This window comes from Crassostrea angulata, chromosome 4, assembly GCF_025612915.1.
Source record: "Crassostrea angulata isolate pt1a10 chromosome 4, ASM2561291v2, whole genome shotgun sequence".
NCBI lineage: Eukaryota > Metazoa > Mollusca > Bivalvia > Ostreida > Ostreidae > Magallana > Magallana angulata.
In genome coordinates this window covers 23,795,956-23,817,599 of record NC_069114.1, presented here as the reverse complement: position 1 = coordinate 23,817,599, position 21,644 = coordinate 23,795,956, and the positions used below count along the sequence as shown (strand labels likewise).

General features: G+C 34.2%; 2 protein-coding genes across 4 annotated transcripts in view; one reads left to right on the top strand and one right to left on the bottom strand.

Annotated features, from left to right (window-relative positions):
- LOC128181545 (misshapen-like kinase 1) overlaps positions 1 to 18,999 on the bottom strand; it is a 73,032-nt gene extending 54,033 nt beyond the window's left edge. For all 3 annotated transcript variants that reach the window (XM_052849983.1, XM_052849985.1, XM_052849984.1), the window contains exons 1-10: positions 18,717 to 18,999; positions 16,954 to 17,019; positions 16,076 to 16,132; positions 14,070 to 14,114; positions 13,806 to 13,886; positions 11,202 to 11,250; positions 10,647 to 10,708; positions 8,878 to 8,968; positions 5,588 to 5,660; positions 3,069 to 3,126 (exon numbers count right to left, since the gene is read on the bottom strand). In XM_052849983.1, the coding sequence (XP_052705943.1) occupies positions 3,069 to 3,126; positions 5,588 to 5,660; positions 8,878 to 8,968; positions 10,647 to 10,708; positions 11,202 to 11,250; positions 13,806 to 13,886; positions 14,070 to 14,114; positions 16,076 to 16,132; positions 16,954 to 17,019; positions 18,717 to 18,767 (633 nt within the window). In that variant the 5' untranslated portion in view covers positions 18,768 to 18,999. The remainder of the gene's footprint in view (positions 1 to 3,068; positions 3,127 to 5,587; positions 5,661 to 8,877; positions 8,969 to 10,646; positions 10,709 to 11,201; positions 11,251 to 13,805; positions 13,887 to 14,069; positions 14,115 to 16,075; positions 16,133 to 16,953; positions 17,020 to 18,716) is intronic.
- LOC128181546 (piggyBac transposable element-derived protein 2-like) lies at positions 635 to 2,971 on the top strand. Its single transcript, XM_052849986.1, has one exon. It carries the CDS (start codon positions 935 to 937, stop codon positions 2,669 to 2,671), a length of 1,737 nt encoding a protein of 578 aa, XP_052705946.1. The 5' UTR covers positions 635 to 934; the 3' UTR covers positions 2,672 to 2,971.
- Positions 19,000 to 21,644: the final 2,645 nt, after the last annotated feature.

Below are 21,644 nucleotides of genomic sequence, written 5' to 3'. Positions count from 1 at the left end.
CATTGGCACAATATGTATTTTTTATGGTAATCTTAACTTACAAATTTACTTCTACCTGTTTTCATACATCTTTTGTAATCTATATGAATATAATTACTCTGATTGCATTATTCATCTTATGTTTGAAATAAAAAAAAAAAATTCCAGGTAAGTATTTTATGCAAAAATAATGCAATCATTTATTTGTTTAATATTCACTTTATAAATTAACAAAACAGATATACAATCGTAGAAACTCGTATTTATTCGTGGTAATATGTTGTATCAATCATACAATTTCGTACTACTCCGTAAGGGTATCATATAAAACTCGTCTTCCATATTACCTGTTCGTAGGAAGATCTCAAAACGTTCATTACTTAATCGCTGAAATTCGTACATGAATCGCCACAACTCGTTTTTTTATCACAAACATCGGATATTGTCGAGCAGACATTATAGTCGAGTCGTACTAGATTCGAAAAAAGCACCGCCTGTAGAATTATTGCAAGACTGACCTGGCGAGTAATGGCGATTTTTAACTTTTAGTCATTAGTAGGCCATCGTAGTATAAATCGTGACAGTGTGACAGGGGCTTAATTGTTTTTATTTGAGTTTTAATTTTACGGCTGTTTAGGTAATTTATTTCTTAACTCATTCAGCCCCACTGACGAGTATTCTCGTCATATTTATGATGCGTTATTTAGCCGCTGACGAGTATAGTCGTCTGGGTTTTCCCCGGCAATATGGCCGATGACGACTATACTCGTCGTTTTACCTGTATGTTAAACAAGCAGTGATTGGTCGAAACTAGAGGATTTCACGTACACACGGTTATACCAACCAATGAAATACATGTTTAAATGTCTTTGTGTGAAGTGTTCTTTATTTAGATGCGATATAAATAGCTGTAAACAAAGGAATTCGGCACATGTGTTAAATTTATCGATCGAAAATGGCGGACGTATTGCGGGAAATATTACAAGACGATAGCGGCGAAGAATTTGAGGGTTTTGAATTGGAAGATGTAGAAAAAGCAGATAATACTTATGTCTATCATCTGCTTGCGTTAGATGATGCCGTAGAACAAGGATCAGACCTCGAAGTGTCCGATATTGAATCGGAATCAGACCGCGAGTCAGAAACTGAAAGTAGTGACGATGACGATATCGTGCTCGCAGATTACAATCGTTGGACAGAGAATTTACGGGACATTAATGTTCCTGCATTCAATGGACCACAGCCTGGACCTACACAAACACTCGAAGCGGATAAAAATGAAATAGATTTCTTAAATTTATTGTTTCCTGAGGAGTTATACTCGAAGATATCCGAGGAAACAAACTCTTATGCTCAACTCTGCATCAGGGCTAAAGCAAATCCTGGATGGTACGACACAACCCCTGAGGAAATACGTGCTTTTCTTGGATGTTTAGTCGTAATGGGGATTATAAGTGCACCTGCACAAGATCTCTATTGGTCAAAGGACAAACTGTTTCATTTATCATGTATTGAAGAAAGGTTCACAAGAACAAGATTCGAAAATATTCAGAGGTATTTTCACGTGGCCGACACCACACAAAATCCACCAAGGAACCAGCCTGGGCATGACAAACTTGTTCATGTACGTACAATAATGGAAACCATCAGAGAAAATTTCAAACAACAATACAATGCGCACAAAGAGGTTTCCATTGACGAGGCCATGATTGGATTCTCAGGCCGGCTTGGTTTCAAGCAGTATGTTCCACTGAAACCTACCAAGCGTGGAATAAAAGTGTGGGTTCGTGCTGATCCATACAATGGATTTATGAACGACTTTCAAGTCTACACTGGAAAGGAAGGAAATGTTCCAGAGGCTAACTTAGGTGGCAGAGTTGTCCTGGACCTGATGGACTCTGTTTTGAATCTCGGACATCATGTGTATTGTGACAGTTTTTTCTCGTCCCCCGATCTGTTTTTGAAGCTTTTGGATGAAGGAACCGTTGCGTGTGGCACAGTAAAACCAAACAGGAAAGGATTGCCAAAGGACTTGGACAAAATTAAATTAAAAAACCAAGGAGACCACATCATCAAACAGAAGGCAAACCTTGTGGTGAGTGTATGGAGGGACAAGAGGAAACTGACAATCCTGTCAACTAACACCAATCAGAGTGACCAAGAGGTACAGAGAAAACAGAAAGATGGGACCGTGAAGAATGTAACGTGTCCAATGTCAGTCAAGCTTTACAATGCTTACATGAATGGTGTAGACCATGCTGATCAGCTTAGGTCCACATACAACATCGCAAGGAAAAGCCTAAAGTGGTGGAAGTACCTGTTCCTTTTCCTGTACGATGTGTGTATTGTAAATGCATTCATCTTGATGCGCGAGTCCCCAAATCATAGCTTGAGGACCAAAAACAACAGGGTGAGGACCAGAACTCAACTGGAGTTCAGAATGAAGCTAGCCCATCAGCTGATTGGACTTTTTTCTATGAAAAGGAAAAGGAAATCCGAGTTCAATGTTGAGCATGTGATGGAACATCACTGGCCAAGCACCATGCCGAAGAAGAGGAGGTGTAAACAATGCACAAAATCTGGTGTTAGACGAGAACCATTGAGTGGATGTTCCCAGTGTGATGTGAACCTATGCAATGACTGCTTCAAACCATTCCATTTGGAAAACTTTCCAGACATTTATGGACAATAAACATAGAAATATCATTGTTTATTATGATTTTGAGAAGTGTTTCCTTTTGTTTTTCTTTATGGAAATAAACAATTTTTAAGGTATGGTAATAAAAGTTATATCTTTAGAATCTGCATTTATTCTTCTTTGTTCCCTGAAAATATGAAAAACAGATGTGAATAATTAATGAAGCAGTGGCTGTTTATCTATTGTCTGCTGACCGCTCATCAGCAGCAGGGATTCTGATAAGAATTTGCCTGGGGCACACGCTGCAAAACACTGCTGGGGCTTATCTCAGATAAGGCGGCTGGGGCTGAATGAGTTAATGCATAATTTATTTTGCATGTTTATGTACATCTTAGGAGTATGTCCCCTTCCATTTCAGATGTGATTCACCCCTAACCCCACTTTAACTCACTCTGTTGTCATATGTAGCATCTGGGTTTTCATCACAGGCAATGACCTCAGGAGCCATCCTGTAAAACAAAGGTTAAGATGTCATATGATCATTGCTAAACCTTAAAAACTTTTAATCATATTCATATATAGTGAGCAAAACAAGCATTATGAGAGTATTGCATAAGCAATACATGTCCTCTACGTTTTATATTATTCTATGAAAGCTTCCAAGCATACAACTATTTCAAAACTATTATAAACGAGGTGTTATGCTTTAATAAGAGATAACAGAACAGAGGAAATTCAAACTATATAGTTGATGGAGAAATTAAATACAAAGTGGGTAAATAATACTCTTTATTTTAACTCCTGTAATTGGCTGTAGAAATCTGTGAAATCAATGCACTGTTATGCACAATATCATTTCTTACCGTCCTCTGAACCCTGAATCAAACCAACAGTTTAACAGCCCAACCCAATAATGAACCCAATTGTAATAATACCAAAACAAGAGGCCCAGGGGCCACATCGCTCACCTGAGCAACAATTGCCTAATTCTGATCAAATTAGCATTACAGTATCAAAATATCTTGACAACTAAGTACAGTAGATCTTGCTAAGAAAAATTGAAAATCTGCCAATTTTTATCCACCTCTTTCTTTTGGTAAATACCAATCCCCTTTTGTTGTTGTACCTGTAAGATGATTTTTCTCTTTTCCTATATACCCCCCCCCCCCCCCATTTTGTTGCCCCACTTTTCTCTAGGGTATCATGGTTTCATCAAACTTATATCTGCATAACCTGTGCTTTCACACTAAGTACTGAGTTTTGGACCGAAAAACTTTCCCAGAATATTTTTAAAGATTTTCTCTATATATGTAAAAATTCAAACCGCCATCACGGCCCCGCCCTACCACTAGGGACTGTGATTTTGAATTTACACTACCCGAGGATGCCTCTACACAAGTTAAAGTTTTTCGGGCCAAATGGTCTTTAAAAAGAAGATTTTTAAAGATTTTCTCTATATATTCCTATGTAAAAATTGATCCCCCAATTGTGGCCCCACCCTACCCCAAGGGATCATGATTTGAACAAACTTGAATCTACACTACCTGAGGATGCTTCCATTCAAATTTGAGCTTTCCTGGCCTAATAGTTTTTGAGAAGAAGATTTTTAAAGATTTTCTGTATATATTCCTATGTAAAAATTCATCCCCCTATTGTGGCCCCACCCTAACCCCAGGGACCATGATTTGAACAAACTTAAATCTACACTACCTGTGGATGCTCCCATTTTAATTTGAGCTTTTGTGGCCCAATAGTTTTTAAGAAGAAGATTTTTTAAAGATTTTCTCTATATATTCCTATGTAAAACTAAATCCCCTTCTTGTGGCCCCTCCCTACCCCCAGGGACCATGATTTGAACAAACTTGAATCTACACTACCTGAGGTTGCCTCCACACAAGTTTTAGCTTTTCAGGCCAAATAGTTTTTGAGAAGAAGATTTTTGAAAAATACCAACAAATTTTCAATAATTCTCAATTATCTCCCCTTTAAAGAGGGTGTGGCCCTTCATTTGAACAAACTTGAATCCCCTTCACCTAGTGGTGCTTTGTGCCAAATTTGGTTGAAATCTGCCCAGTGGTTCTTGAGAAGAAGATGAAAATGTGAAAAGTTAACGACGACAACGGACAAATTGTGATCAGAAAAGCTCACTTGAGCCTTTGGCTCAGGTGAGCTAAAAACCCTGCTGAATAAATTTACAACACAATGCTTGACACTATTTTAAAGAACTTATTTGTTTGTTAGAAATGATAAAAGGAATGGTACAAGTAACCCACGATATTATTACTGACTAAATACTGGCCTTGTTTATTCAATAGACACCTAACCCGATAACGAACCCGAACATTAAAAAGTGGATATTAAAAATAAATTTTCTCGAAAATATGTGTACCAGACGGTACAAAAGTGTAAACTAGATCTATAGTTTGACATTTTAAAGCTGTCCAGCAAGGTTCATATTATTCCTCATTAAGAAAACAAGAGGCCCATTGGGCCACTATCACCTGAGCAACAATGGGCGTTCAAAGATATTGTGCCATATGGCTCCTTGGTAGAATAACAAAAAATAAATATTGTAAAGTATTCAAATTTTACACTTTTTTTGCATACACGTAATTTTTGACATTGTACCTTTATGTAATACTATTTTTTACCAAGAAAATCCTACACAAGATATTAAACTAAACATTTGGTAGGGGTACACTGTTAACTTCCAGTTCCCTATATTTTCGTTCTGGTTGAAATTGGCCAAGCGGTTTTAGAGAAGAAGTTCAAAATGTTAAAAGTTTACAGACTGACAGACGGACGGCAGACAAAATGTAATCAGAATAGCTCAGGTGAGCTAAATAGCGTGTAAAAATGAAGTAGGACAGACAGACGGACGGACGCAGAGGAAAGTTATAATCCCCTCCAGTGAAACCAGTAGGGGACTAACAACTGAAATTTAAGGATGAATCATAAATCTACAATTACCAATATGGTGTTCCAATGAAAGTGTTTCTTCTTCCAATGGTTTTGTCCAACTGTGCACTTACTCCAAAATCAACTACAAAGAGAATAATAGCTTAGCAATGCCAAACATTATAGTACCACACATACAGAGACAATTTTTTAAAAAAATTATGCAATACAGCTATATTTCGATAAAAAAAAATCCTTTAGCAAACCTTTTTCTTTCAATTTCTAGCTGCAGATTTGTAGCTCTACTGGAAAAATTGGGTTGACATTAAGTAAAACTAGTGCCTCCCATACAAAAAACTTGCAATTTATATGGCACAAAAACTTGCGCTAGTTTTAAACTGATTATTCTTATTTCCAAACACATTCTGTACAAATATTCGATTCCTAAAAATTCTATGGATGTTTAACTACGTACATATATCATCAATTTACTTGACTTTGAAATTAATTAAAACACCTCTGCAGCAATAAAGTTCATTAGTGTAGTTTGTTTAATGTAAAAATGGCAACTCTCAATCTGCACATAAATTAACATAGGTTAATCAGTGCTTTAAACTCGTCAAAAACCTACTAGCTAGACTCTCAAGGCTGACAACTAGTATAAGTTATAAGCCCTGTTAAAATTCAACCAGCCTGGAGCAGGGTTGGCATAAAAGTGGGAAATACTCATATTTCCCAAGACGGTGGGAAATACTGGTAATACCCACCAATTATCCCACTCATTGTATATATCTCCCCAAAACAGGAGCACAAAACTGTCAAGAGTCAATTATTTACCGTAATCCGGTGAATATAATACGCAGTTGTGTACAATACGCACCCCCCCCCCCCCACTTTGGACTTGAAAATGGTGAAAAAAAGCTTGTTGGGATGTATAATACGCATAAAAAAAATTGACCAAACGGTAATCCTGAGTATCAACAAAGCAGTTATAATTTGTATGCACGCTCAACTTCATTGCGGGAATATCCTACCGGAAATAAGAAAAACACAATATTTTCTTAGATACGGATTTATTGTAACTAATACATCGCGGTAGTATCTTTAATTCATAATCAATGTTTTAAATAGACCTAGTATTATATTTTCTACCGTAAATAAAATCAACTACTTATATAATTGTTTAGTCTAATATTACAATCCCTGTGAAGTGAAAAACGGACGATGTACAGGTATGGAGATAACGGACCTAATTAAATTCTTAAATGACTCCGATCAAAGTGATCAATTAGAGGCCTGGAACATAATAAAATATATGCACAAATAGTTGTGTTGTGTATAGTACACATAGCCTAAGGGGGGTGTCTGAGATACCCAAGGTGTCAAGTGTTAGCGGAGGGGGAGCACAACTGTTTCAATGGCTTCAATTAACGGAATATGTTATAGAATTATTTATATTCATAATTATTTGCAATAAATTAATTAGCATTACATGAAAATGGTTAAAAATGAGCCAAATGATGTATAAACTGTTTTCAAAGATCGGTTACATATAGCACGTGGCAATCCAAGTCCGCATTCTATAAATAACAGCTGTAATGGCGGCGTACACGGAGATAAAGAATATGCAGTTTAAATTAATTTTTAAAGGCCATTTTGAAACAGTTTATTTATTAACAGACTTAAAGTGTACATTTTCTTTAATTGCATGCTAAAACAATGATTTCCTAAGGGTTAAATAATAATATATATGTGATAATGAAGGAATGTTACGATGTATAGCGGGGTATTGGTCCTGTCTGTGAACAGCATATGTAATACGGCAGTATGATACCCCGTGCTTCAACTAGGGAAAAAATATGTCCAAATCCTATAGGGATGTATAATACGCACCCCTTTCTCACGGTAAAAAATGCTGGGAAAAAAGTGCTTATTATAATCACCGGATTACGGTATTAAAACAACATGTAACACCTACAGTAATTATAACAGTTTATTTTGTGCTTTGAATTATAAATCTGTAAAACACTAAACTTGGGGTTCAAGAAGCTAGACTAAACTTTGTACTCCAGCAGCTATAGAAGTTTTTGGGAATATGTGATCTGGTGAATTTAAGATTCATAAACTGACAATGTATTGGCAAAGTATGCTAAATTGTGTTTCGGTGCTTATTGTTAATCTCTTATATCCTAAATATACGTTTTACATTGAGGAAATTAAAGAAATAAAGATTATAAATTTGTATTTCCCAGTATTCCCCAGTTTAGTGAAAATCAGTAGTATTTACCAGGACGGGGAATACTGGTATTTACCACTGGTAATTCTTGCTGAGATTACCCTATATTATTCCGTAGCATGTCTGGGAACTCTACCTTGCCATGCTCACATGTCAAGGCATAGTCTACATGAATTAAAAGCTTGTCTTGACTGTTGTTCAATGACCATACAAAGAAAGCAATATTATGACAAGAATCAGTTAAAAATTCTTAAAACCCCCATCCCGATATCATATACACTTGGCTTAAAAAATATCCATGTCCAGTTGGGCGCTCGTAAAAACAAGTTTGTTCGCCCTTGCCTGAAGTTATGGGTCTCGGGCGAACGGTTATTTCAAACACTGGGCTAATTCGTTTTATGAAGTAGGTTACTTTGTGTGTTTAAGAGAAATCTAAGGCAAGTAAAGCAACAATATCAGTAGAAAATTGTCTGAAGAATTTAACCGTGCTAAATATTTACACAGATTATCCTCAGAATTTCTGTGGAATATTGTCAGAATTTGTTTGGAAATAAGGTTAATAAGTCCAAAACCAGCTTACTATATACAGGGTTATTTTTGTCCCATGTAATTTTCGCTCTTCTGCACTTGAAAACAGTTTTGCCCCATTTTTAATACGCCCAAACAAAGTAGTGTTTTAAGATAGATAACTTGGGACATAGGAATTCTGTCAGTCTTAAATTTGTCTGCTGACGAAAAGGACAAAAGGGGCAAAAAATAAAATGGGATCAAGTATAAACCTGTATACAGTATTTCTTTGTGTACCATAAATTGCAACTTTTTATCATGGAAGGAACTGAATCTCCCATTTCAATTTTTTTTAGATTGGGCATTACAGACCTGCAGCTATCTTACTTCATGATAGTACACTTCAACCTATGTCTAAGTATGCTGAAAATATTGCACTTTAATTGACAACCTATTTCTAGTGAAAAATACTGTTTTGTTTGTTGATTAGTTGATAATTCTTTTTATGACATGACTGTTAGAGTTAGTGGTATGTGATACTGTGTGAAGGAGACTTATAGAAAGGATGGAGGTATGTACGTGGGATAGTGGAGTCTAGGAAAGAGCCTGGTTTACTGACCTAATTTGACTTCTGCATTGTCTGTCAGTAGAACATTCTGTCCTTTGATATCTCTATGTATAACTTTATTGCTGTGTAAATGTGCTAGCCCCTGAAAAAAATAGCAACACATGGAATGCTTTTTAAGTAATAAGAGTCACTCTTGATAAACCACCGCCTTTAATAGTATTTAAAAATAATAATAGTAGTATAACAAATTTGCTGATGAATTGAATTTGATTAACACTATGAAAACTTTATGTACCAGAGAGTCATCTTTCTTATCTGACATGATTTTGCAATCAAATAAAACAAGATATCTGTGAGTCAATGCCTACTAGTGATACACCTGCTCTGATGTGAATATACAAAATAAGTGAAGTTGACATTTAAAAGAAAGTTGACATCAAATTTGTTTTAAAATTAATCCCACCGTATAACTTGCCAAAAGGAAGAGTGTGTTGAAATTTCAACAATCTGTGATAAATAGTTGCTGAGAAATCTTTGACAAATTTTTTTTTTTTAAATTTAGGCTAAAAATAAACAAAGTAGTCATTTAACAGGAAGTTGACTTCTCATTGGCGCCAAAAAAATGAAACCCACCATATGGCATACCTAAACAAAGAATGTGTTAAAATTTTAACCATCTGCAGTCAACAGTTGCCGAGAAAAATGCGACTGAAGTTTGTTATAGACAGACATGCAAGGGTAAAACAGTATACCTTCCAATCTTTCAGAGTGGGGGTATAAAACTAGAAGTACTGTAAGGAAGCTCACGATTGATTACCCCCCCCCCCCGGCTAAGAAAAAATCACATCTCAAGTTTGTTTGCGGGGGTATGATAACCAGATTTTGATTCAAGTACATACTACTGGCCAGGATATGCCCACTGACTGTAAACTGAGAATATATATACAGGTAAATCAACATCTTTTAAAATTACTGTAGGATAACTTTTTTGTCATAAATTAATCAAAATATTCAAAATCTAAGTCTGTTCCGTGTTCAAGGTCTGGAGTAAAATCCTTTTAACTATTTCCTGGCACTTCGTTCTCATATTCAAGTTTAAAGTTATTTTCTATCTGCTACTAGAAATTTACTTTTTTATAACATTACATAATATGGGAGTGAATGATAAGGTGATACGGGACACCTTGATGTGGATAGAAGAACACTACAATCAAAATACTTTCACCGTTTAAGAATTTTCAAATTTTACAATATTTAACCAAAAATATATTTTAAAATTTTTGGAAAGGTAAAAATTGTAACAGCCCAGATGGGATTGGAACTCATGACTTACAAATCCATGGTTAACGCTCTAAACCACTGTACAATCCTGTTAGATAACAGTAATGTGAATGAAAAAAAATATGAAATTATATTTGATTTTATTGTTTGTCTTCATAAGATGTCACAATATAGAGGTGTATCCCATACCATGTTAAAAAGGGTAAATAATATATTGCAAAAAATCTTAGGCCTGATTGTACTGGCACATATCAAAGAAGTTCGTGATTTGATATGATTTAACAGAAACATCTTAACACTTATAGTAGTACGCTAAAATCAAAAATTTCCCAACAGATCATTACCAAGTAAAAACAAAACATAATGTTATGTTTCTCAGTCACTGAGAATTGACTTACAGTAATAAAAATATAAATGTTGATTCCTGCTTGAGAAATATATGAACCTAGACAGTGTTTTATTACCAGTAATTTAAGAGGTTCATGAAGCGTTCTGCTTTTCAAATGTTTCAAAAACATTACACAGAACACTTAACTCACCCTCAACATCTCTCTGCCAATGTATGCAATCCACTCCTCTTTCAGACTGCTTCCTTTTGTTGCTAAGAAAAAAAATAAGACTGAATGAATCTGAAGACATAAATATGTAGTACATGTATTTCAGACAAAGAAATTCATCTCTCATTCTATTCAAGAAATGTTAGCAACATCTGCATGGATATGACCAACCACTTCATATAAACATAAATGTATAATACATGAATTTAATGAAACTACAGTATGTTTACATTTTCCAGAGTCTTTTACCAAGATTAAACATTCAATAGTCAAATTACAGTGTTGGGCCACAAGCAGGTATCGCATTATTTATACGAGATCATGTGGCTGACCCACACTGAAATTTCCATGAAAGTCAAGGAATGATTCCTTTTACCAGAAATAAATGCTTGTTAACCATTTTACAATCAATTCTGATATATCAGAAATTCACAACATTTAGCGGTTAACAGTATAGTTTTAAACAAGTGAATTACATAATAACAGTTCCATTCCCTCAGTGAATGAATATAACCTTACACAGTTATGATCTCTCACCTTTGACCAGATCTGTCACTGACCCCGCTCCACAGAATTCCATCACAAGCTACAAGTAAAAACCATAAACTTAAGTCAAGTCTACTGTAGAGCTCTGTCTGGTACCTTGTACATACAGATAAAGGGTTTCATCACAAATTCATCTAAATCCTTAAACCTCATTCCACTCCCCAGAGACTATGATTAATCTTCAATACCCTAAACATTAAATACAACATTTTACCTGTTTCTTTTTCTTAAATACACTCATTAACAATTTATTCCTACTAAAGAACTGATCAATAAATAACATTGTTATACTTTCATGTTAAATACTGAAATCTGATTGGTTAAGACGCAGTTAATAATATTTACTATTACCCTCAGCATTAGCAACGCACTTGGCAACGGGTAACATTAAAAAATGTTACATGCGCGAAAATTATGCGCGTACGGTTCGCTGTAGAATTCACGTTATTCCTATATAAAAGCAGTAAAATTTTCTTAAAATTTTTAAAAAAGACATTCAGTATAACAAAATAAATAGTGCCTGTTTGGGAGGATAACAGTTGAAATTGACACCCCTCGAAAACCATTGTCAATCTCCGCTTCGCGTCGGTTGACAATGGTTTTCTCGGGGTGTCAATTTCAACTGTTACCCTCCCAAACAGGCACTATTTATATATTATTATATGATTGATTAATGCCTAGCTCTTTTATTGGTTAATATCCAACAATCAAAAAAAAAAAAAAGGCCCATGGGCCACATCACTCACCTGAGCAACAATAGGTGTAATAAAATCAGCTTAACAGAGTCATAATTCATACTATCTGGACAATGTAGTATAATACATGTAGATCCTGCATACATAAAAGTCCATTTTTTTCACCATGGATATTCTTATGTTTATAATCAAGTCCCTTTTCTAACAGGATGATTTCATAGTCATATCACCTTTTGAGCATTGCAGTTCTCAAAAACAATTGTTTATATATGGGATATAAACCTACATCAAACTCTGAACCCCTTGTTGGGCCCAAGAATTGTCCAGGGGCCAAAGTCTAAACAATTTTAAAGAATCAGCATTATGTCAAAATGCTTGCAAATAAGTAAAACATATATCATAACCTTTCAGTTTTTGTGAATAATTAAAATATATTCCTTTGTAAAATTGGATCCCCAACCTACTTCTCAAAATTTTGATTTGATAGAATTTGAATCTACATTATCTGAGGTTGCCTTTAGTAAAGTAAAGCTTTTTTAGGAAAGTGGTTTTTAGAAAAAAGATACTTAAAAATTTTTTCTATTCATATTCCTAATAATTTTTGTGACCACATTTGAACAAACTTCAATTTACCCTACCTGAGAATGCTTAAACAAAAGTTTCAGCTTTCCTGGCTGATTAGCTTCTGAGAAAAAGATTTTAAAAGATATCCATTAAATATTCCAATGTAAAAGTTTGACCCCTCCCCTTTCCCCATTCTGGCCCACCCCTACCCCCGGGGTTATCCTTTTCACAACTTTGTATCTATACTACATAAGGATGCTTCCACACAAGTTTCACCCTCTCGGCTGATCAGTTCTTGAGAAGATTTTTAAAAATTTACTCTATATATTCCTATGTAAAAGTTCGACCACCTCCTCATTGTGGCCCATCCTACCCCTGGGGGTCATGTAAATTCACAAATTTGAATTTACACTACCTAAGGATGCTTCCACACAAGGTATAGCTTTCCTGGCTGGTTGGTTACTCATCAGAAGATTTTTAAAGATTTACTCTGTATATTCCTATGTAAAACTTCCACCCTTTGACACAAGTTAAAGCTTTTCTGGCCCAATGGTTTTTGAGAAGAAGATTTTTGAAAAATATCAACAAATTTTCATTATATCCTTTTTATCTCCCCTTGAAAGAGAGCATGGCCCTTCATTTATACAAACTAGAATCCCCTTTACCCATTGATGTTTTGTGCCAAGTTTGGTTGAAATTGACCCAGTGGTTCTGAAGAAAAAGTCAGAAGTCGAAAATGTTAAAAGTTTACAGACAGATGGATGGACGAATGGACTGATGCCAGACAAAAAGTGATCAGAAAAGCTCACTTGAGCTTTCAGCTCAGGGGAGCTAAAAATAATACATTATATTGTATGCTTATAGAAAATATACCCTTTTCCGTCCTGTGCAATATTAACCGAAAATTTGCCTACCCGTGTGATATAAACCCTAGTGGTGTGATATATAGTTAATGTTACACCCGTCTCTGTCAATCTTCTGTTGTTATATCACACCCCTTCATATCACATTTCTCAATTTGTTTAACTATGGCTTCAAACTAAAATTTTCACTTGATAACACTCAATTTCATATTTCTGAATCAATTTGTAGCTGAATCATATGATAATACAATTATTGCTGTTTTTTCGATCAATACGATGATTTACCTACCCTTGACGTACAATATTCACCTCGCCTTTAGTTCAGTGAATATTGTACTTCTGTAGCTAAATCATCGTTATGACCTCAAAACAATGCAAAAAGAGCAATAATTGTATATTGTTATAAGCATTTTAGAGCCATAAAATGGATTCAATGTCGTTCTCATTATTTTTTAAAATCAATTTTAAATTACCCATAGTTGATCGTCTTTTCCAGGGGGACTTTTCTTGATGAATGCTCCATAATATGTTGCTATGTTTCTGTGATTGGAAAACTAGAAAGATAAACCACTGAATAATAAGTGTCTAGCTAAACATTGAATAATAGTTTAAAATAGTGAATTCCTATTTAATAAGTGTAAATTCTCTGTTCAAATGAAGTGTATTATTTTGTAAAAATCCTCAAAATGAAATATCTTGGATCCTGCCCTGATTGAGAAATGAGGATGCTATCTTACCTTTTTCAGGACATTAATCTCAAGCTTGATTTCTTCCTCCTCATCCTTGAAAATTTAAAACAAATTAATTTTTAATTTTCAATGGCATCAAAATAAAAAAAATTATTGTTAAAATAAAACTATGCATATAAATTTCATTTTACTCAATTGAATATATTTATGAGTACATGTATATCCAATATAACCAAGATGTAATTATAATCGGGGCGATTATAAAGTCTCCCAAATGAATGAGGCCGTGTTTGGAGGTAGGGATGACCCACGTGGGTCAAATTTTACAGACAAAAAGATTTTTTACATGATTATTTCTATTTCTGAAATTTGATGATGTTCCCCGTGGGTCATTTACTGTATATCAGGTGAACTGACTTGACTAAAGAAACAAGAATATATACAATTTATAGGGGGGGATCTCAACTGTTTTCAAGATATTTCAGCACTTCCTGTTCAAAAGAGGGTCAGGACCACCTCCAATGCCAATGACCTACCGTATATGCCAGTTGATGCCCCTTGACAAAAGGAACAAGAGTGTATATAGTAGAACAAGAGTGTATATGGTTTAGGGATGGGGATCTCAACCGTTTTCAAGATTATTTGGGCAGTACCTGTTCAAGGGGGGCCAGGATCACCCCAAGGCCCATTATCTACATGCCATTTGATGCCCCTTGGCACAAGGAACAAGAATATGTATGGTTTAGGGAGGGGGGTCACAACCGTTTTCATGATAATTTGGGCACTTCCTTTTAAAGGCGGTCAGGACCACCCGGGGCCCATATAACCTACAAATTATTTGATGCCCCTTGACACAAGGAACAAGAATATATATGGTTTAGGGAGGGGGATCTTGACCGTTTTCAAAATATTTGGGCACTTCCTGTTCGACAGGGGTCAAGACCACCCCCAGGTCCCATGACCTACATACCATTTGATAATCACAAAGAACAAGAATATATAATTCTTGTATAGTTTGGGGGTGGGGATCTCAATGGATTTTGAGATATTAGGAAACTTCCTGTTTCAGAAGGGACGGGACCACCCCATATGGCCATAACCTAATACCATATGATGTCCCATTACACAAGGAACAAGAATATATATAATTTAGGGGTGGGGATGTCAACAATTTTTGAGATATTAAGTAATTTCCCAAACCTGGGGGTTGGGGATGATCCCAGGGACCATATCTAATGTACCATATTTATTGCCCATAACACTCAATATATGCATTTGAAGACCCCATGTCAATATCTTTCATGGTTTTCAAGTTATAACCATTTACAATATAGTGTATAATTTTCCCCATAGGATTCAATTTTAGACTCCAACCCCATTTGATCCCCCCCCCACCCCCAAAAAAAATATGACTGACCAACCCCAAATTAAAAAATTTAAAACAGGGTGCACAACTAGATGTGCAGGCCTATCATATCCTAGAGTTTTGTACAATTCTGTTCAGCCATGTCTAAGAAACTTGATGAACAAGTTCCAAAGCGAGAACAAAGAAAAAGAAGAAATTGAACAAAAACAATAGGACTCCAAACTTTGTTTGAGAGACTTATATGAATATACCCTACTTGTGGCTTATGTCAAAGTTTACAATATTAGATATGTATTTCATGATCATCAACACCACAAATCTTTTTTTTTTCTTTAAATAAATTCAAAATATTGCAAGTTCCTACAAATATGACTGCAAGAAAAATTTGGTACTAAAAGTACCTATGATAATGTAAAGAGAAGTCATAGAATACAATTTTTAACACCAATTCAGATATCATGAAATCCTGGATACATTAAAATTTTTATGAAAACCCCTCAAGTTTTCTAACCATAATCAATGATATACCAGTACATAAAAAATAGTTGTGAATGAGTAATGAGTGTGATTTTTGTTTGACCACAACCCTTAGCAAAAGAATTTAAACATGGTGTTCCCTCTTTAATATATTGATTTAATTAAACATCATTTCAGTTATCTGAGTTGATGGCTTAAGAGATAATCTAACCTCTGTCACATTCATAACTTTGATGGCTGCCAACTGCCCAGTCTTGGTGTGTCGACCCTGAAAACAAAAGAACATTAACTTTGCTTGCCTGTTGCTGCATGGTGTTTGTCATTTGACAATCGACCCATCTATCACTTCTAAATGACATGGTCTAGTCTACATCTACTATGTTTTACATAAGAACATGTTTAAAAGTTATTTTCAAGTTCATCTTTTTCCATATACATGTTATTGACTTACTTACATGATATCAGTATAGCATGCTTAAATGAATCTCTCTCTTTCTCTCTCTCTCTCTCTGACACACACACACACACACACACACAGAAACAGTGAACATATGCAGTGAGAAAAGAATGCATGTTTATAAACTCCAAGTTGTGTAATCACCAAAAGAATGTTTCTGATCACTTAAGGCTCATGACCAAAAGTTTCCACAGGAAGTAAACCTTACTACGTTTATGCAGAGTTGATCAACCGACTAGAATGACATGTTCAGAGTCAAATAAAATAAATCTTGTGATAATAAAATTTTGTTCAGTTCTATTCTGTTTACTTATTTGAAGTTCTACATGAGCATGCCAAGCAGAGCATCCACCCTGCATCATTATTGTCTCTGGTCCCCATTTAGTCATTATAACAACAGGCCCAAAGGCCTAAACAGTTACCTGAATACACTACAACTACCAAGGATCCACAGAACAGAAATTCAGTGATAATCTTGTTTACCAAAATCAACCGATAAATAAAAATATGTTGCTCAAAAACAGTATTCAATATGTCAAGATATAATTTAAAACAGTACAGACAACCAAAAAAAGGGAAATCGAGCTGACCAAACAGTATGTCTCTGTTTCTCTCATCACTTCATTTCATACCTTATAGACTTGGCCATATGTTCCATTTCCGACAACTTCTATCAAATCAAAGATTCCAGCTGGATCCTACAATCATATAAAAAAAACACCTCTAAATAAAAAATAAACACAGTTCAACTGTCTTGTACTAATAGGACATGTATGGAATATGTATGGTATTTTAAGGATGATACGACAAAAAAAAATTTCTCTTCTGCAATTGCCTTGTCTTCTTGTCTAAGGCTTAAAACAAAAGTAAAAATAAATTATTGAAAAATATTGGGATAAAATCACCACTTTTAAGATTTTCATTAGGGGTTGCTCAATTCAAATCATGTTGTTACATTAATTGTTGTTGCTGTTACTTACAGGTTCATTCAATAACAGAGATGTATCATGGTGTAATTTTTTCTCAAAATTCAAATTAAAAATATGTTTCATTTCCCTCCAAGCATGAAACAATAGGAAACTTACATTCATTTGTTAAATAAAAAAAGAGTTGCAAATATCTGGAGTAGAATATTTCTACAAGTTGTTATAGAGATTGCTATTCCCAGTTGTTGTACTAAACTATTATATAAATTTACATTTTTCTGTGATAACACTACGAATCAAATTTGTGATGTATAGTTCAATACATTTCGTCGTTCAATGACACAAATGCACTCTATTTGGGCACAAACAGGATTTGCATATAATCAGAGACAATAAATAATGTTATTTATGTCTCTGATATAATTAACACAAAATAAAAATAGCATAAAAATGTCAAATTTTTAATATATAATAAAACAATTGCTAAAAACTAATTTACATAAATCTATGTAATAAAGAATCATTCTTTAAATATTATGAGGTGATTGATATGATCAGGGTGTCATCAAATTTATAATCTAGAGAATGATTAATCCACATATATACTCATTTTTACAATAAAAATACAACTGTATCAACATGTGCAACTACATGTTTTCATTTCATAATTTGTATTGATATAATTAGAAAAAGATTTTAACTGGGTTCTATGCTTTTCATCTGAAACCAATCATGAAATAATAATTTGAGGAGCCTAACCTTTAAAGCAACAACTGTCCAGATATTACTATTAGTATGATGAATGTAACAATGAAACCTGACTGTTTGTAGAGTGCACTATTTGACTGGCTTAAAAATTTATACATGTACATGTATTACAAAAAAATATTTTCACCACCAATGGAAATACTTAAATCTAGAACAACTGTTGTTTATAAAGGGGCATAGTCACAATTTTGGTCAAAAGTTTAGTAATGTACATGTATTTCTACTGATAGAGTTATAACATCTTCTTTATATGCTGTTTCATGCTTAACAGCTGCTTAATAAAGTCTTAAAGGATAAATTTCCCTAACCCAATTTATACTGATATAGGTTAGATATCAACTGAATTTATTCATTAGATTAATCGTCTTTTGATCGTGTGTAAATGACGTTGCATAAACTTGAAAAGAAAACAATAACTTGAAACTAATTATTTTGACAATAAACATTCTCAATGTGTTGGAATGAGTTTAAAGTTATGAAGTTAAAAAAGAACATTAAATAAATGCCTAGTTGTTGAAGAATGGTGAAGAGTTAAACCAAATATTCAGCCAATGGCCAAAAGAACCCCTTTGTTTATATCAAATTATCAACCGTTTTGTTTCAATCCCACTTCGACCATTTCGTACTTATATATATATTCAACTGGTTTTCTTTTTTAAATATTTCCACTATGTGCTAGTAGAGATCAACACATAACTCACCCTTAAACTTGACAAATCTATGTCATCCAAACTAACGTTAGTGGAGGCCATTTTGTATTTTTTTCATTGAAAGTTCTTCACTTCCTCTTCAGCTTTTTGTCCACAAACAATTAAACTCTGGACGATTTCGCGAAATTTAACAATTAAAATTTGTTAGTGGAAGATATTTTGTTTTCTTTAAATAAACATTCATCGTGCAAACGACTGCATTCAGAAGAAAAAGTTTCCAGACGTGCTGATATTCCGTTATATTTACACATGCGATTGACATTTCAATGCATTGTGGGAGATGGAGTTGGGGGCGATAACTCTAATATTATTTCATGACATCACCGATGCCTGATGGGTGCGGTGTATGACGCACAAAAAAATGAAAAATACAAACACACATATACGGAGAATAATTTATTCAGTTTAAATTCAAATGATTCATATCATCAAAATGTGCAGTTATATTATATCCTACTGAAAAAGACCAATTAGCATATTAGGGAATGAGGGAGATGCATGTATATCTGGGTTTTATAAACTGATGTATTTCGTATTCTTCTCGAGGAAGTTTCTCTTGAGAAAGATTATAAATACGTGTAATAATGTTCACATGGCCGTATCAATTTGGGAACGTGGCACATGTAATACGAAGTTGACAAGTAACAATTGCAGACACCGTTGAAGGAAAGCGCATATGTATAGAGAAGTTGTCTAAGCCATACTCTCCAGAAAAAAACCTTATTATTATAATAAAAATGTTCATTTAAAAAACATGAATTTAGACGACTCCAATGATTGTTAACCAACGGGTTATGATAGCCCGTGAACGGTTGGAACCTAATTAAACTGTTAAAATACGTTCCGAGTGCTGCATATAATCATCTCATTCTCAATCATTTTAAACTGTTAACAGTATAAAGTTTTATCCTCTTAAAAGTGTGAAGTTTAAATTTAATTTTTCATTATACATCATATTTAAAACATTTACTTAGTATATACATGTATAATACAATTAACTATATGAGGGAGTTTGACAAACTCCCTCATATAGTTTTGCTATCGTAACTGCAGTTATAACTTACCATAAACAGAAAATTTACATGCATTCGAATGAAAAATTGTCCATATTTGCGAAGTATTCATACTTCGCAAATATGGACAATTTTTCATTCGAATGCATGTAAATTTGTTTTTCTTCTACCACTATTAAAAGTGATATGGAACACATTTAGGTACATCTAAGGAATTAAAACACATCATTTTAAAAAAAAAATATTTTTGTAAAAAAAGAAAAAATCCAACATACCCCCCCCCCCACCCCCCCCCCCCCCACACACACACACAGCAAAACAGTGTTCAATGCATAAGGAGATAAATATATTTGTTTTTTATTCTGTTAATTTATCAGAAAAACATAACCAAGAATGTAAAACATTTTTACAGAATACATTTTGTTTTATTTGTTTAAATTTCTCCAGCTTTAAATTTCTCCAGCTTTAAATTTCCAGCACGAAGCAATTTTTAATACTAGTATCTATGTCTAAAACATAATGCAGATTACTACATGTACTTTGTAGCATGGTGTTCATCATCCAAACAAAATCGAAGAATTTATTATGTCATTAACTTGTTTGGATGATGAACACCATGCCTGTGACTGTTTTTGATTAATTTAAACAATTAAATACTTTCTTTGGTGATTCTTTCGGGATATGAAGGTAGCGACATTGCAGAAATATACATAACCCGCGTTAGCGGGTTAAGTAAATATTTTGTGTAATGATCGTTTCCTTCATAACTCACATGAATCATCAAAGAAAGTATTTTATTGTTTATATTAACAACTTTCTTTTCACTAATTAAAAAATTGATTATGAAAAGGCAGTAAAATTCCCTAAATTGCTGTTTATGTACAACAGTGTGTTATACTCTGTCCCGAGTTTTTGCTTCCACCACTTTTTGCTTGATATTTCAATAACAGTAAATACCTTTGTGCTCAAACAACGTTCATCCACTAATATAAAAAATGTCCAGATTATCTGTTTTGAAACGCCCCCTCTACCGCTTCAGGTTTCAATACACATCCCGAAATTGAAAATCCACGGAGATTTTGCATTGCAACAGCCATTAAAAGGCCCGGATGATAACGTTAAAAAAATGAGCGATGTATTCCGAGTGTATTCCAAATGGAGAAAAGATATAAACATTCCCCATTATAAATCTCTGTATGGAATCTGTTTTCGTTCCTGTGATTTTTTCTGAGTGGAAAGGGATAATTGTTCAATGAAGATATCTTGGATATATTCCATTTTAACGATTTCAACTGTATTTCTTACACAGTTCTGTGTAATTTTATTAAAAATCATAAAAAAGCGATGGAAGCAATAACTTGGGACAGACTATAGCTATTTTTTTTTTATATATAAAAGAAACAGCCAAATCATCTCCTTTGAGACTTTGAGGCTATGAATTAACTATAATTAAGTTTCCGTAAGAAATAGTCTGAGTCATACTCAGTAGATGTAAATATACTTATATGGTTTTGTTTTTTACTTTAGAAAAAAAAATCATACTTAAAGTACGATAACTAAAGTCGAAAATCATATTGCCCTACATACTGAGTATCGATGTTGTAGCATAGTGGCTTTCCAACCAGTCCAAAACTAGTGCAATTTGTTAACACGTCTGGAACTGTAGCTCCCAGGTCGTCCATTCATTTTTTTCAGACCGGGAGAGCTCTACAAACTTGCAGGTAGCCTAAATATGCATGAACTCATATGCCGTGATATTTCTCAAAGAACTAAGACCATATTGTAAACGTGAAAATACATTAAAAAACTAGATGCTGTCATTAGACAGTAATACCCGCACCATGTGTTTGCCCCTAAACAACACTGTTTTGTACCAGTTTAATTAAAAATGAAGGCTACATGCAAA